Below are 17,440 nucleotides of genomic sequence, written 5' to 3' on the forward strand. Positions count from 1 at the left end.
TTTTATGCTCATAGGTTTGACTTACAGAGCTGTGTACTCCTCAGCATTTGGGCCCAAAACCTCTATTTTTTAGCTACAGGTTTGCAATGTTTATTTCAAGTTTTAGATACATCCCTGGAAATCTCAGGGGCAAATACAGACTCAGGTTTAAAACCACAAGTTTCTGACAAAAGAAGTTTCCGGGATACCTCCCACAAGCCTCAGCTGGAGCTCACAAGCAGTGAAGACTCAAGCAGCAGTAATGGAAGATGGCCACTCAAGACAGGTTTGAAGGCTCAAGGTCACTAAAGGCCCTACATGAGGAACTGGAATACATGTAAAATTGCAACTCAAAGGAGACTTATCACTCTGTACTGAAGTGCTTTCCTCATCTGCAGACTTCCACACACACTTTCACTGTGCTTGCCCATGGGCTGTGTTGCTTAGGATACAGCCAGAGAGCAGAGAGCCAGCAGGACTACATCCTGCAGACGTTTCCCTTAGAGCAGAGAGCCAGCCCACTAACAACCACAGAAAGGTTCAAAGAGATGCTTCACTGTGTCAGGTATGACTCTGGCTTCAAAACTGGAACTGCAGGCAGACAAGAAATTACCCAACACCCCCACAACAGCTACCCTTTATCAGCAACAGCCAAGAGTAAGCGAAAAAGACAACAGGAAACAGATTCATTGAATGTTTAAATTTTTCCCTCCTCTGCCTCCTACCCAGGACTGCAGTGCTTTGCTGTGTGGAGACAGAATGAAACGTCAGAGATCACTTCTCCTTCTGAAGGGGAAGCAAGAATGGTTTGTTTCTTCAAGAAATTGTAAATCCTGCTGGCACTGAAAGAGATTCTGACAGACCGTATAAAGAAAAATCATGTTAAAGTAACAGGCTGCGATTGAAAAATAGACACACATAAAACATTGCCATGCCCTGCAGCCCTACAGACATTCTGTCTGAGTGCTGGGGCAGTGTAAGTTTTCCAGGAAGACAGAGCTCACCAAGAAGTGTGTACAAGAAATCCTCATTGCTGTGACCACAAGACCTGCAACAAACCCACACATTATAAAAGAAAGGTGCCCGTGAGTAATCTCCTGCAGTGATGCCAGCCTGCACAGGCAAAGTGGCTCCAGTGTCACTTCAAACTAGGGACAGAAAAATGAGGCAGAGAAGGTGTTTTGCTACCTGCCTGGGAAACTTCATCTGACCCAAACTACCTGAGCATCTGCAAAATACTCCTGGGCAGCTCTCAGCTTATTACAGACTCAAACTCAATTTTCCTAATGCCAAAGCAGATACCGGAAGAGTTTTCTATGAATACAGAAACCAAAGCCTCAGGTAAGCTGTGCAGCATTCATTCTGAAGAGCTGGCTGTGGTAGGGCAGGTACCCACATTTTGGAAAAGGCAGGAGTCTGCCCTTTTTCCTCTCTCACAGGGCCAATGCTGAAGAAGCACACACCGAGCAGGAGGCTGGCAACCCCTATCTCCTCTGGGGCCCAAATCCTACAGCCTGCCAGCTGGGTGAAGTCACTTGGTACAGAATGGTGCAGAGGAATCCAGGACCAGCAACGACGTGAGATTATAAGCATCTATTGGTATTTAATGACCCACATACAACACACTGGTGATTAGCAAGAGATCTTCCCTGCAGGCTACAAAACTGGGTCAAACCAAACCGCAGCTTGGTTTTGAATAAAGACGTGCTGGCTTTGCTTGAGCAGTTACTAAATGTGACCAACTCCCCACATGTCCGACACTGAGTGGCCACACCACACTTGCCTTGGTCCACAGGCTCTGCAGCAGTAGTTTGAACAAAACTCCATCTGTGATCAACTTCTTTCCAGAAGGATTTCATTCTCACCCAAAGGACTGGTTTTTTCTTTAAGTTTACACAAAGCTTGATAGTTCAGCTCTCAAAAGCATGACAGAGAAACTAAAATTGTGCTTACATCAAGCTGCCAATCACATTGAGAAATAAAAGCCAGAAGGCAGTTCCAAGCAGTTTTGCAACGGGATCCATGTCCAGACCAGAACTGCTTTGAGCCCAGGTCCAGCTGCCACACAAGACACCAGAAAGGGCTGTATGCTTTCCAGACATGCAAATCATCTCATCTGACCAAACATCAAAGCACAGCTCCCTTCCAAAACAGGTTTCCTGCTATACTTACCTTCACACAGCTTGACCTTCTCCTCCATAAACAGCAAGCCTTTCGCAAGGAGCTGGTTCTGCCAAGAGAAAAGAGAGACATGCATTTGCCTTTTATTTATTTATAATGAATGTGTAAGAGTACATTTTTGTCAGATGCTACCCACTTTGCATGCATTTATCTTAAGTTTAGTCATGTTGTAGCACCTTCTTCCAGCACTGGTCTCAGTGTGAGTGCTAGACATTCCTTAACCTCATCTTGCTCAGCTAGACATGAAAATGCGACAGACACAGCAGTTGAAACATCTCCCAGAAATGGGAAGAGTCACAGGGAGGGAGTCAAGAAAATAAAATGGCTCTTACTATAACAGTGCAGCCACATAAGCTATATCTCAACTCCATGATGGAGGTGATCAAAGAGTCAAATGCTATGAAAATGTCCCACTCTTTCTTCTTTTTGCCCTTGCTCATTGCTGGCCTAACTGCACAGTAAGCCAAGTTCAATTCCCTAACATCTACTTCTCTATTCCTACCTACTGTTTTTCCATGAGGCCATTCTTTTTGCATTGAGCTGCTGGATCATCTCAGTATGCAGTGTCAAGCTGCAGAAGAACTGGCAGGACCTGGTCTTTCTACATAAACTTGATTCTCATGGATGAGAGATCAAGGTATCAATATGTCTGTTTGCAGTTCAGGACATCCAAATACCTGATCAGCTTTTGTTCCCACTTCCCCAAACCATGGTGCAAAAACAACACCTATCTTTTTTGTTCTCCCAACAGCACTAGGTGAATCACTTATTCTAAAAACTTTTAAGAGTCACCCCAAGACACAGAGAAAGGCAATCGCCACATAACACATTATTACTGGGTCCTAAAAGGTACAGAGATCATACTGATAGAGAGTAAGGCCACTGCCTCTCTGAAAGGACTCAGTATCAGGGCAGCCCACAGCAGTCAGAGATAATTCCCTCACTGTTCATCACAGTTTTTGTTTTTAATGGGGAACCAGATCAAAGCTGCACTTTTGACCCTTCCATCAGCCCAGGAGCAAGGCACATCTCTTTTCACTCCCAGTGGACACTGCTGTTACCCCACTGCCTGGACAGCACTACGGCCCCCTGATGAGCTGCCATAGTGCATCCTGCCCTGGTGCTCCTGCTCTGGATCATAAACCTGCCTCCTGTAACCACACTGCAGCCTGGCTCAGCCCTGGCACACAGACAGGCAACTGTGGAACCCCAGGCCAGGAGAGCAGCACACCTCTGCATCCTCCCTTCAACAAGAAGCTACGCAAAGATGGGGTACGGCTGTAGGGAATAAAAAGGAGGAAACATTGCTCTGTGACATTCTCAGGCTGGGAGATATTTTTCATCTGGGCAATGACAACAGGAATTAGCAAGCTGGATAAACAGGTTCCCACAATAAAAAAAACTGCAACATTTCCAAATGCTAGCACCAAGTGGAAGGTGACTGTTTTATGAAGATTCTCTAGCAGAAATAAGGGCTTTGGAGGGAAATGTGAACTTGTCGGGATGTCCATTCAAATTTTAGATTTGTTCAACAGAAATAAATTAGTACATATATCATGCATTGGACAACAACAAAATAAAACTTCCCAGGAAAAAACTAGCAGTGTGAAAAAGGAGGGGGAAAGAAATGTGTAATGAAGAAAACCATATGGGGAAAAAAAAGTGAAACCCACTTACACTATAAATTTTTTTCTGCCTGAACAATAGATAATGTTGGAGTGATAGTGCACTTTAATCTTTCCAAATGCTTTCAGTTTATTAATGAAGTACTTAATTTCTTTATTTTTCAACCTGTAGCTAAAGGCAATTACCTCTCATAGACTGCAGGGGAAACTTATAGTTGATCTTTACTACTGTCTTATTTTAAACTACTTTATAATAAAAAGGTATATACACATAAGAGGTTGTGATGCTTATTTTTTTTTTGTGTTTTTCTCAAGAAATATGAATTCCTTCTCTATCTGCACTAGAACATTAGATTTCATTTTACATGTGCTTCCTGAGCACTCTGGATACAATTTTCCAGATACTTTGCCTAAAAGTATTATTAATATTTTCTACTTCCTGGGATTTTTTTTTTTTATTTTGCAGCTATTACCAGCAACCAAAGTGCACATTTGTACATGCTAATGGGCAGCACAGTTGTACCTATTAGAAAATAGATACATTACTCATCACTCTGTAGTAACTTATTTACAATGCTCCTATGAATCCATTATAGTAATTCCATGTGCTAAAGAGATTGCATAATGTCACTTTAAAGGTTCCCTTAAAAAAGAGATTAGGTCCATATAGTTACTGCAGACTTTTCACTTATCCTCTCAGATTTTCCCTTTTCCTGTGGAAGAGGCTTAAAAAAAATTAAACTAAAATCAGCCATACTTCATTTCCCTTCTCCCCATCCTAAAAATATCTGGAAATGTTACTTCTCCATCTTTTCTGCAAGAAGTCACAAGCTTGGAAATTGATTCAATCCAAACATTAATCCCTCAGAGCAAGCCAGACAGGCAAATTGTCATTAACAAACCCTACAGGGTCTGCTGACAGATCAATACAAGCTGCTCAATGCGGCCGCAGCGGAGGTCTATATCAGACCTTGTCGAGATTACAAGTCTCATTTTGCTGCTGCATCCTTGCTTGCCAGAGGCAACCCAGAGGCACAGAGCTAAGAGGAAAAATAAATCTTCTATTTGAAGCAAGACCAGATAAAGACTCATACCAAGTAAGTTTGAAGGGTACATTTATTTGAAAAAGTTCAGCTGCCACCTTCCATCTCTTTGCAGTTACAGCCAAACTGGGAGCTTGGGGGGAGGGCAGTGATTCCCTTCCCTCCCCAGATGAGGTTTTCCTGGCTCCCCAGGTGTTTTGGGACATCAGGGATGCTATATGCTCATTGTGGGGGGGTGCAAACCTGCCCATACTCTTTGCTACTCTGCTGTGCAGAGAAACAAAGTCCTGACTGAACACCCCATGTTAACACACGTACGTGCAGTTGAGAAATCTGGAGAGAGATGTTTTGCAGCAGATGGAAGTGACCTTGTGAAATCTCACAGGTTGACCCCTTTTCTCAGTGCAGAAAACCAAAACAGCTGTCTCACATGCACCACTAAAAAGGGCAGCTAAGAAAAAGCTCTTAAGTAAATTTTCAAATGCCCTAAGTTTTTAAAGACAGGAATCAAAGCTAAAGCAATCACTTTTCCTTTGTTCCTCAGCAAAGATCCTCCCACAAGGTGTATGTGTTTGCTACTCTTTAGTCATGCTCAAATCACTGGGAATAAAAAAAAAATTTTTGAAGGCAGTCAGACACCACCTTATGAAACAGACACTTTCCTGATAATTCCTTCCTTTTTTCTGGCACAGATATTTTCCTCTTTCCTCTCCCTGTTGGAGAAATCGAGGCAAGTTTCTCCATTCGTGCCCAGTGGAGCAATTCCAGTCCCACCACCTTCCCAGAAGGTGAAAGCTGTCCCAGGCACACCAGCTGGGGCTCCTCTCTCAAACCAGCAGTGCCTGCAGCGCCCAGCACCTTCTCCCTCCCTCCACTTTGCAGGAGCTGAGCATTCCCAGCGAGGGCCATGGAGGGAGGCCCTTCCCGTGCAGGCTCCCATTACACCCTGCGTATCATGGTACCCATCTGACTCTACCTGAGGCAGATTAGATGCTGCCTGTCAGCAGCACTCTGTCAGCAGCATGATGGGTGTGGTGACAGCCTCCGGACAGAACCAACAGGAAGGATTTTGGCGTGACAGCCATGCCACCAGCACAGCTTGCTCTGCTGTGGGTGCTACACTCAAGCAGAAGGGTGGCAAAAAACAGCTAAGTAGCTTTGGCAGCAGTTGAAAACATCAAGGAGGCCCAAGCCATCACAGGCAACTTCCCATCTTGTCTAAAAGCCATGTCTGCAGTATGGCAAGGTACAAATGAACTCTCCTGCTAATAACAAACAAGCCATTATCTTTGAGGGAAAAAGGTTTACACAAACACCCAATTAATTATGGACAAATTCTGCTTTCTGTGCATGTCTCCAAGGCAAACATGGCCAGTATGCCTTTTAAAAGCCACCTTCAAATTAACAAATGAATATTAGTTCATCAAACACCATAAGCTTGAAACAGAAGTAAACCGATCCAGAACATACTCAAAATAATTGACCTCATTTTGATGGGTGAAAAAATCAGTTTTTCTTCAGTACTCTACAGCATTTCTTAAATGCAGCCCTCTTTTGTATCCAACTCAGGCTTTGTGTTCTAGTGCTAAACCACACTTTCACAGGCTCTACAGGCACATAGCCACTGCTTTGTGGATAATCTGATGTTGATTTGAGAATAAAAGCATCACCCAAACTTAGTTGGCAAGTATTTTCTACAAAGTTATTGCCAGCTGCACACAAACACCTACCTAATTCTTGGCAGTATTTTACAAAACACAAATTTGTGTGAGCTGCACCATCTCATACCTAGAGCACCCCCCACCCCCGTCCTTTCTTTTTTCTCTAACAAGAGGGGAAATACTGACAGAAGCAGACAGATCACTTCAATCCTACGTAGAGGAGAAACTGCAAGATAAATATGAAATCACATCCTAAAATTACTCTTCCTAAAGCTGGTTTTGTTCATGACAGATAAAAGAGAAAGCCCGCTTAAAGAGATGAAAGTGAGCAAGGAGAGTAAGAAGGAGAGCAGACCAGGCAGACCAAGTAGGCAGCACTGCTGTGATCTAGACCACAACCCGCCAGGCAGCAGCTCTGGGAAAATCCCGCAGGCAGGGCCCCTGAGCCTGGACTGTGAGTCACTGCTCCAGGTGGGATCCTGCTCAGCCAGGCCATGGCACAGCGACCACGCCACGCTGTGAGCAGGAGCAGCCAGGCTGCATTTGGAAGGACTCAAACACATCTACAGAGTCCATGTGAGCAGAGCCTGAAAGGAGGTGTCCCTGCTGCCACCTATGACTAGGTGCTCTGCTCAATAGCAGTGCTGAGCTGCCGGGTGACCCTGTCCATGATAACGAAGCTGGGCAGTTGCTATGGAGCCTCTGGAGCCGCTCCATGAAAGCCGCTCTAGAAAGTGCCACATGAAGCAGAAATAATTAGCAGACCTGCACGAACAGAGGTTCCCAGCCAATGAGGAGACAAATACAATAATAAAGACCAGCTTGACCCAAAAGGGTATTGCAGACACACAGCTGAGCTCTGCAAATCACACAAGTGTGAATTTTGTTCCTTGTGCAGCTGCTGCAGCCCCTGGCAGCAGGCACAAGGCAGCACTTGGCCAGAGAAGAGCTAGTGCTGCTGCCTGTATCCAGCAGTAACCACCACTCCAATAGCCTACACAACTATTTCCTTGCCTTGCTGTGAAACAGGTAGGCACAGAAACCTCGCATCGAGGAAGGATGCATCACACACCCCATATTTTTCCCTTTGACTCAGCAGCCACATGGCCTTTTCAGCTGTTAGCTAGGCTTCACAAAGCAGCCTTTCAAAGGAGTGAGCAAACATCACGAGAGATGCTGGAGTCATCTCTCCAGGCTGGAGTTCCAGAAAAACATGCACTGGGGACCTAAACAAAAGCTTTATGGTGCCACAGGAGAAGGAGGAGTGCAGGTTTCCCCCTATCACTGCAGCCACCTCGCACAGCCGGGGAACCTACAGCGAGAGGGACTCTGACCACAGGAAAGTTCACCAGTACCACTTCTGACTGCTCTAAAGAGAGAAGATAAAATCAAGTTTGGGTTGGATGCAGGCTTGCCTCATTGCTGACACTGCTTACTTTTCAGCTATCCATTATCATCTTGCTGCTTGGACTTTGCCTGACACCCCAGCAATGTGAGCTCTCTGCAGCTTCTGCAGCTTTGCGTATGAACACCAAGCTGGGTCTAATTCTGAGTCAGGACTTGCCACCTCCAGTGGCTCTCCACTGCAGCAGGCTGGAAATTATGTAACAGCTTTACTTCTGGTTTTAAGACATCAGAGATCTCATCGGATTAGATGAGGAAACACGTCCACTTGCAATTCCTCACCTACCAGCTCTGCCAGTGCGGGGAGTGGACATCAGGCAGCAGCTCTGGGCATTTGACTTTCTGCATTTGCAGCCTATCAGTTCTGGGAGAGGTTACAGTGCCTGGCAAGGGATCAGGTCTCTCTGCACTGGGAGGAGACAGTTTGGAGTTAATATACATAAATGCATTTCCATTTTGCCCCCCATGAGTTTCAAGATTAACAAGCCCACACAGAGTGAAAAGACACAGTTCGTCCCTTCCACAGGTGTTCTTTCAGGCTGTTTGCAGAACCAGGCAGATAATGCATCAATTTATCAACACTTGCTAGTTTCATATTTAAAAATTTTTCTCCACAAACATGAGGGTCAGACAGCAGGAAAAAGAAGGGAGCTTATCTGAAAAATCACACAGCTGCACCAGAGAAGTCCCAATTGCCAGTATACTGTGTTCCTCCGAATCCCAGCCTCTTACCTTCCATGGTCATAGGATTTCCACCTACTGCAGTTCAGCTGACCACCAGCAAACTAACCCAGCAGTGAGGGCAAATGGTGCCCTGCAGGGTTATTGAGCAGAGAGGTAGGTACAAAGTGCCCCTTTTCAGCAGCAGGAAACTCAAGAATCAGCTCGTGGGCGAAGTCAGTACTGAAAAACCTGGAGCATGAAACACTGCTTTAAGGCAGATCTGCAGCAAATGCTACAAGTCCCAGCTATCTGGCATTTACACTCAGGCTTCCATCCAAGGAGATGGGCTGTATATACAGTAGGATTGCTAAAGCAGCAGATTTATAAACACAGCTCCCCTTCAGAACGAAATATCCGAGTTTGCACTGCAGCCCTTACAGGAATTATATTTCTCTTTCAATGACAAAACAGGCTCATTAACTCTGGTATGATGATGGCTTGGTAGCAGAAAAAGACCGCATAAACTCCAGCCATTTCCTAAACATTCCTTTAGCAATTTCAGGAGCTAAAAATTGTTAATGTGCACGAGTGCTGATGAAAAGGACTTGTGAGTAATCAAGTTAAGTTGATCACAAAAGCAGCTTTGTCTCATTATAAAAGCTCTGTTCCATTTTAGTCTTAAATATTCAATGGTTATAAAAAAATGTGCATGTGTGAGCGTATAAAATTTACATAATGTAAAATCCTGAACTCTTAAAACAAATGTGATTTTAAAGTTTCTCTTAGCGGCTCCAGTTATAAGTGCCATGGCATAAGAAATGGAAAACATTCAAGTCAGTTTACCACATCTAAATATTACATGATCCAGTGAGTTGCTCCAATTGCTGCTGGGATATTTAAAACTGCCTGGCTACACAGAGAGCAGATTCTTCAGGGTCCATTTCAATGCAAGAGGACAGAAAACGGTTCTTGGGACAGCTTTCAGTGGGCTTTAGCAGATGTTGGAGGAAGTCACTGCCAACAGATGCACTTCCACTCCACTCTGCATCCTGGTGACCCCCTCCCAGCACCTCCCCCATGTCAGAGGTGATGACCACAACACGTCAAAGGAAGTAGTTGGAAACTCTATTTTTTTTCTTTCAAGGTTATTTTTCAGCCAAATCAGCAGCTTGATTCAACTCTGCTCATCTTGGTGGCAAGCAGTACTGCCATAAATCAGCTGGCATCAGCAGTGAAACAGAACCCACAGACAAATGAAATAACGTTGTCAGCCCTTCTTTAGCACAAGAACAGTCTTTCCCCACTCCATGGCCCTAGGATTTTTGAGGAAAGGCATTCAGGAGGGAGCGGTAACTTTTATCATGGCCATATGCTGTTAGTCTAGAATCAGAAATGTCTGCATCTTAGTTTACAGGGGGAAAAATCTCACTTCTGACAATAGCCTTTATCTCACAGTTTGTCTCACAACTTGCCTGCACCAAGAGTTTTACCTCAGGCTAAGTCTGACAGATGCCAAGTTAGTCCTTTTGACACTGAGCAAAAATACCCCAGAAATTAAACGTGAGTGCTGGTGGCTGCCGCCCCACTCAGGGTCTAGGAAACATCCTGCCATGCGCCGCCAGCAGCTGCCTCTGCAGTAAACAACTTGTGCAGAGAGGGTCTGAGGAAGTGAAACAACTACCCCTGGGGCAGGAGTTTTCTTCTCACTTGATGTCACAGCAGGGGGATTTTTTAAAGTCATGTAATCTAATAAATCACATAATCTGATAGGAAGCAATACTAGTCTTCTTTTTCCTCCTTTAAGCTGTCAGCACATACACAACAGCATCAGCCGCTCCAGAAAGTACAGAAATTTTCTCTCTCTCTTACTCAAAGGGAACCCTCTTGTTTCCAGCAGGCCCTCATTTATTTTATTTTTTTTTAACCAAGACTATACTGAACAAATTAAAACCCTGAAAGCCATCAGTGCCTTCTAAAAATCATCCAGCATGCTTTCATGTGGTTACATGTGAACCTCGTCTACCTGGACAGTATCAGTAAAAGGCAGCAACACTTAGTCACATCTGTTGTTCAACACTTCCCTCATCCTTCACATTTTCCTTTTACAGAAGCTGCATTTGTATTTGTGGGACTAAAAGGCTGCACCCAGGTTGATTTCCTGCTGATAGAAACTTCCTTCTCTTTGCCCCCTCCTGCCTCCAGGCAGCCATTATCTCCTCTCTTTCCCTTTGTTGGCCCCGTTGCAGAGAACCTACTTTTGAACACTTTATGCTAAAGAAAAGGTATCCCATCTTCTTTAAAAACTTCAAGTAAATTCCTTCTTGATTTTGGCAGGCTACTAGCAGCCTTTCTTAAGCACAAAGGAAGATTATCCTTAATTCTGCACATACATCAATAAAAATAATTACTCCCAAGGCTATATGGCCCACATTTAAAAAATCCAGTACCTCCATCATCCTCCTTAGCAAAACAAAAACGAAACTTGGGAGGCTACACACATGTAAAAAGGGATCCTAATTTTGTTTTAGGCTAAAAAGCTGAAGAAAGCAAACCTCAAAACAAAGCAAGCAAGTCATGCAATACCTGAAAGTAATCTGTGATGAAGGATCCAAGTTCACTCTTCAGCAGCCGTCTGTAGACAGAAGGAATGGAGCCATGAAGTAGCAGCCACTGCTGGTCATTTCTTACAGGAATATCTGCACTTTACTACCAGTCATACCAAAGATACAGGAATGTATGGGAATGGGTCATGTTGGCCACTGTTAGATTTCTCTTACAGTTACGTATGTATTTTACAAAGGCTATTCTCAAATTATAGAGGAATTAAACAGTTTCTCAAAAGTCTTCTAATTATAAACCATACACCTAGAACAAGCAAAAAAAAAAAAAAAAAATTACTCCCCTGAATGAACAGAAAGCTGGGGAGACAATTTAAAGTTACTTAGATTGAAATCCATAAATTTTTCTGCTTTTTTGTTTAAACAAAGATGCCTTTTATGTCACTGAAGATAGCATATCTCCCTAATGTTGTATTTCCTTTTCTCTTGGAAGCATAAGATGAGGACAAGGAGAGGAAAAATGAAGCAGAAGCTGCAGCCACATTTTAACTACGACACTTCAAAAAATAAAAAAGAAGGCGTATTTTCCAAGGAAGAAATTCAACAAGAGGTGTTTTAAAACCCACTCTAAAGAAATATTTCTGATGAAAATTGTTGGCTTTTAAATCAGGCTGTGATGAAAGTTTTGAATTCTAATACATATTTGTATTTTTTAAAAATTATATAAAAATCTGGATTGTTTTACATCAGAAGCAGCATTAAAAAAACAACTTATGAAGCTCAGTGCATTTGCACTTTAAGCTTTCAGTGACTGAGAAATTCTGTAGCAGTAAATTCTGCCTAAAATTTAAAGGTTGCCCAACACTTTCCAGTGCCAACCATTGGAATTTTTTTTTCTGTTCTAAGAGTTTTGCTTTTTACCAAAGTGAATTATAGTCAAGAGTGCTTGAAAACAGCATATGAATCAGGGACCATCCAGTTCTTAGGCTGGGTTTTCAGCAACAAACTACACTGCTTTACCTAATCTGTGCTCTAAGTCAAATTTGACAGCAACCTTCCTGCATAGCCATTTTGCAGTGCTTCTACATTATTTGCATGCCAACATGCCTTTACTCTTTCTCTCTCAGAGTGCTTATATTCACCCACCCAAATCAAAGCACACATCTGTTTCTATGAGATCAATAAATCAGGTAAGTCTTTGGGGGCCCATTTGCCAGAAGCTTTTCCATTGGCTTCATCCAAATCCAGCAGGCTCTCCAGCAGCTGACTGACAAGCCCAGAAGGATTTGGCTTCATGCAGGTTAAGACCAGCAACTAGAGGCTTGCACCTTAAAAATAAAACAAGGGAGAGGTCTCCTCCTAAACATGGGCAGGTCACCTCCCGCTTTCAGAAATTCCATCTCCCAAAGGCATTTCTTAAATTTCCTCTCACTGGCACAACTGACTTTCAGAGCAGTTAAAAAAAAAAAAAAAAGGCAGTGAGATGGTATCAAATCACAGCAAGATAAAAACTTGGTGGCAGCAATCCAGAGCAAAATGTTACCACCTGCTCATCTCCTGGTCCTGCCATTACCATCCTCCCTTAAAACTGTCCCCTGTTTCCCTGTGCCAAAGGACAAAGCATTGTGCAGAACCTGAGAGTCTCTCACTGCATTTGCAAGCTACAGCCCAGAAGCCAAGGGGAGAACACGAGCAAGGAAAAGGTACCAGCTCGACCTCACGGCACACAAGAGTTGTCTGTCTCAGAGGTCTGGCTTTTTTCCAGGGTCGAGCCAGAGATTCACCCTGTGCACAGAGCTCACCCTGTGCTGGGAACTTCATCAAGAACCACAGGTGTGAGGCTGCAGGTGTTCACACAGACACACATGCAGAGGCCTGTCCTTTGCTCCTTAGATGGGCATTAATGAGCTGCTTGGATGTGAAATAGTCTATTTAAAGAGTGACATTTGGAGATGTAACCAATGCTCAGGGCACCTGCAGGAACATTAATCATGTAATTCAAGGTGAGTGTTTCCAAGTACAGCCTGGCAGTGCATGTCTGTGGAAGAGGACATTTCCCTTCCCACCATCAGCACTGCTCTCAAAGCATACACAGTTCTTAAAGAATTTCCTGTGCTTCACCTGGTTCTCGACAGTCTGCATTCTCTTCAGCAACCAGCATGAAGAGAGCATGGTCCAGCCACTGGGGCCAAGCCCAGACCCCACAGCAGTTCTGCTCAGTGTACTGCCTTCCTGGGAAGGTGGGAAGGTGGGAAGGAGCACCTGCTCGCACTGCAGGGGAAAAGCAGGATGCAGCCACGGGCAACAGCCAGGCAGGCAAGTCACAAAGCCCAAAGCCACTCCCCAAGTCTGCTAACAAGCTGGGGCTTTAGGTATTTCCCAAGCCTTATGACATCTGTTTTTATTTTCATGTCCACAAATACTCATCCCATGGAGAATTAAGACTGCTCCAAGTACTAAAACCTAACTTGAAGACTTCTGACCTGAACACACTAAAATATCATTAAAGCACAAGATGCTGCCCTTGCTCAACTCTCAAAAGGAATTACATTAAACTTTTCTGGTTTGGGACTGAACCAAATTGGACAGAGTCTCCTGCCCTGATAGCTGCATCTATTTTGAAAGTAGGCAAAGGGGTAGTTTAGACTGCTGTTTAGTAAATACTTAGCTCAAATTGCCATCTGAATTTTGGAGCTCGAAAAAATGCAATAGCGATGACGGGAGGGCATATAAAAGAAGAAGTGGAGACACGTATGACAGCACTCTTGACAATTTAATATGGATGCAGTGGTAAAAAGAAAGAACCTACGTCCATGAGCCCTGACAATACTCCTCTCAGCAGCACTTGGAATCAAGGCAAGAATAAATAGTTCTTTATCTACTCTACAGTCCTATCTGTTGCTAATCAAACTTTCCAACTAATCAGAATGAAACCACAGATAATCATGAAACCTACTTTTAAAAGAAAATGAGACTCTTAACCATCACTGGCATCAGTGACAAAAAGTGTTAGCTAGGCTTTTAGTTTTTTTATCTTTATGGTTCATATTTTCAGGTTTTGCTCTGCAATTATCATGTGAAGATTAAGCTTTTAAATGAAATGCTGTGGTTTGCTTTAAACACTCCACAGTTCTGAGAAGTTTGGTTTTAGAAAAGAGATGCCAATATTATTATGTGTAAGGCATATCCAAAAGAGGCATAGTTCCTAGGAAGGAACAAAAGCCTTACAATCCAAGTCAATACACAACCTGTCCTTATCAAAGCTGTACATCCACACGTTGGAGAAAAATTATCCAAATACCCCATGCCATTCGTGTCACTCAATAGCAAGAAAGAACTAAGTTAGCCAGAAACCCCAAAGCTGTGCTTAAGTTTGCTTTCATCCCTTCTCCCCCCACCAGTATCTTCTAACTGTAGTTCTGAAGGGAACAGATCCCAGCAAACACTGAACAAGCAGCAGCAAAAATCCATTTTCATGCATTTCAGCGACCTACCTGATATGTTCATTGAGGGTGTAAAGCTCATTGTTCTGCAAGCCTCCCCCTTTGAACACATTTATCACTGCTGTTTGAACACTGCCAAAAAAAGAAATCAGACAGGACAACACCCATGAATAACAGTGTGATTTACCACAGAGCACAACATGAACTAGACACCAAAAGCAGAGAGGTTATAACCAGGTGAAGTTAATCACCCTTAAATACTTAATTTTTCTCACCTTGAAATCGTTACTCTGAATTACCTGTGTCTCTCCTGGGAGACAGAGCAGAACCAACCTCAAGTTCTGCCTAGGGTAAGCAAGGGGAAGTTGTCACAGAGACACTGCTCGTGCCAGATGTATCTTGAACACAACTGTTTGGGTCATCTTTGCTGTGTGCTGGAGGCTAGTTGCTATGAGGAGACATAGATTTTTGGTAATATCTGCCAAACACATCACACTGCATTATCCAGTGATCCTAGCAGGAACCACCCACTCTGCAGCATCTGGCAAGACCCTGGCTGTGCTGGAAGATGTTATGCAGCCAGCATCACCTCAGATCAGAGTCTAAGCCCTGTTAATGCTTGTAAGATGCTGTTGGAGTATCTTCTAATTCTCTCACCAGCACAGAGGAGATCATAAAGTGACAGCAGACAAGAAGGTTTAGCAGGTCTAAAGCCGTGGCTAACAAGGGGACATATAATTCCCTTAGCAGACATTCCCTTCTGTGGGCCAGTTATGGCACCTGCATGCTTCACAGACCTCAGGTCACCATCATGGCACAAAACTGCAATGGTTTTGCCAGGCTGCCTTTGTGTGACATTGGTAAACTCAGCTAGGTCAGCAAGCAAGAACGGTCTTCAGAGCACAAAGCTGGTGCCAGGTGGCAGAAGGGAAGGTGGGAACACCCACTTCTGGTAGCTGCAGACCATTAGATCAGATCAAGACATAGGACATCTCACTCTTCACCTTTCACATTGTTTTTCCAGTTGCCACTGCTGCATGACATGCACAGCAGACAGGATTTAGCTGTCAATAGGAAATGCTGGTAGAAGCCACAAGCTTAGTAGTTGTCAGAGGAACTCGACTGTGATAAAAGCTTCATAATATTCAAATAAATGCCTTTGTGAATTAATAAACCAGCATTTATTACAGTACTAGGAATGTGTTTTCCTAAATGGTACTTAAAAGATGCAACTGTTAACAAAAAGCAGCTCTGCTTTACTTCAAGACAGTACAGCTAAACAACGTTGGCCAAAACCAACTGAACACTACTAGGTCTAAGTTTTTCAACTCCACAGATGCTTTCAATGCCAGCAAAGCTTGGGCATGCCAAACATTCATGCATGCTTATAAACAGACGAGCTTAGTCATAAATGGTGTGAAGCACAAGTGTAAGATGCACGTGACCCTCACTGAGGAGCCGCTGCAGGGCAAGAGCTTATCCCAGGTGGGTCCTGCTCACCTGTTCCAGGCAGAGTTGGAGCTGAGCTGCATGGCCTGCCGGGCTGCCTGGAACCGAGGCAGATCACTGAGGACAGGGGAGCTCATGAAGCGAGGCCGCGGCCTTCTGAACGAGCCCATCTTGTGGAACTGGAGCACAAAGGACGGAGCTATGGTGAACCCTCCTTTCATAGGGTCAGGTGGAGTGGAGCAGGACCATCAGAAAGGCTCTTCTCTTGAAGGTTCAAGTGTCAATCTCAGCAACGTCAATGAGTCTTCAAGCCCAAGGACTCAGTCAAAAACAAGGAGTCAGCCCTGGACTAGCAGTTCCCCACCGTGCCGGGTTGTGACATGTGCTGCATGATGATGAAGGAAGTGAAGCAGTCCTGCAATGCAAAGAGAAAGGAAAAGAGTAAGGCAGAGAAGGGAGGGATGAAAATATCCTGTGCCGTTAACAGCAGCTTTGGGAAGACTCTGGAATTCCAGAGTTCTTCAACAGCCCCATTTCCCATCTTGCCCCTTAAACAGTGACCCAATAGAGCCAGTCAGAAATGCAAGCATGGTCTCTCTTTTGACTTCAACTAGCAGAGATGCAAGAACAAAGATGCCTCAGCTCTTCTGCCAGAGGTACTTTACAAATACCTTTAAATACAGTTAGCCATTCAGACTGTATATGAAATAGTAGTAACTGTAGAAAGAGAAAACTATTCCACTAGAGAGGTACAAAAAATGAATAATGGAAAAAAAAATAACAGACAAAGTGCTTTTTTTGAGAAGTGTTGTGCAAGGGAATAAACCCACTTGTTATCAGTTCACTACAAAAAGGATATAATAAGGGGCTTCTGCAAAAGCGTTCTGACATCCAGATATTTTGAGCATAAGCAGGACTTTTATGTTTCTGGTTTTTCTACAGCACGAGAAGTAATTGCTAGGCCAATTACGAAACGCCCGTATTTTCCACTCTGATCATCATCTCCATGTAGATGACTATGTAGCCCCAAGTAAACCACAGAAATAGAAGAAGTGAGCTCGAATAAAAGCCACAAAAAAACTTTGGCAAAGCTTCTGTGCTTTGAAATCCTCCCACTTCAGATGAATACAAGCAGTAGATGTAGTTGGCAGTTTGGAGAATGTGGGAGACAGGAGAGCAGAGGGCAAAAGAAACAAACAAAAAAGTTGTGTAACTGATCTGCATCTGAAAGATGTAACGCAAAATCTCTTTTCCACTACATCTTCAGCACGAGGTGAAAAGAGAGATGGTCAGACAAAAAAACGCTATGTACCTGCACTGATTTGACTGGTGCTCAGCTCCAGGAAACTCCTTCCACTGCCCAAACTATAACTCTTACATGTAAGAAAACAGTTTTCTTCCCACCTGGCCAGCCCCATTTCACACTGAGCTCAC

General features: G+C 43.8%; 1 protein-coding gene across 3 annotated transcripts in view; it reads right to left on the reverse strand.

Annotated features, from left to right (window-relative positions):
* PRR5L (proline rich 5 like) overlaps positions 1–17,440 on the reverse strand; it is a 41,826-nt gene that overhangs the window by 12,422 nt on the left and 11,964 nt on the right. For all 3 annotated transcript variants that reach the window (XM_039553192.1, XM_039553189.1, XM_039553190.1), the window contains exons 2-5: positions 16,058–16,421; positions 14,609–14,689; positions 11,140–11,188; positions 2,152–2,209 (exon numbers count right to left, since the gene is read on the reverse strand). In XM_039553192.1, coding sequence (XP_039409126.1) covers positions 2,152–2,209; positions 11,140–11,188; positions 14,609–14,689; positions 16,058–16,227 — 358 coding nt within the window. In that variant the 5' untranslated portion in view covers positions 16,228–16,421. The remainder of the gene's footprint in view (positions 1–2,151; positions 2,210–11,139; positions 11,189–14,608; positions 14,690–16,057; positions 16,422–17,440) is intronic.

Source organism: Corvus cornix, chromosome 5 (genome assembly GCF_000738735.6).
Source record: "Corvus cornix cornix isolate S_Up_H32 chromosome 5, ASM73873v5, whole genome shotgun sequence".
NCBI classification, from domain to species: Eukaryota; Metazoa; Chordata; class Aves; order Passeriformes; family Corvidae; genus Corvus; species Corvus cornix.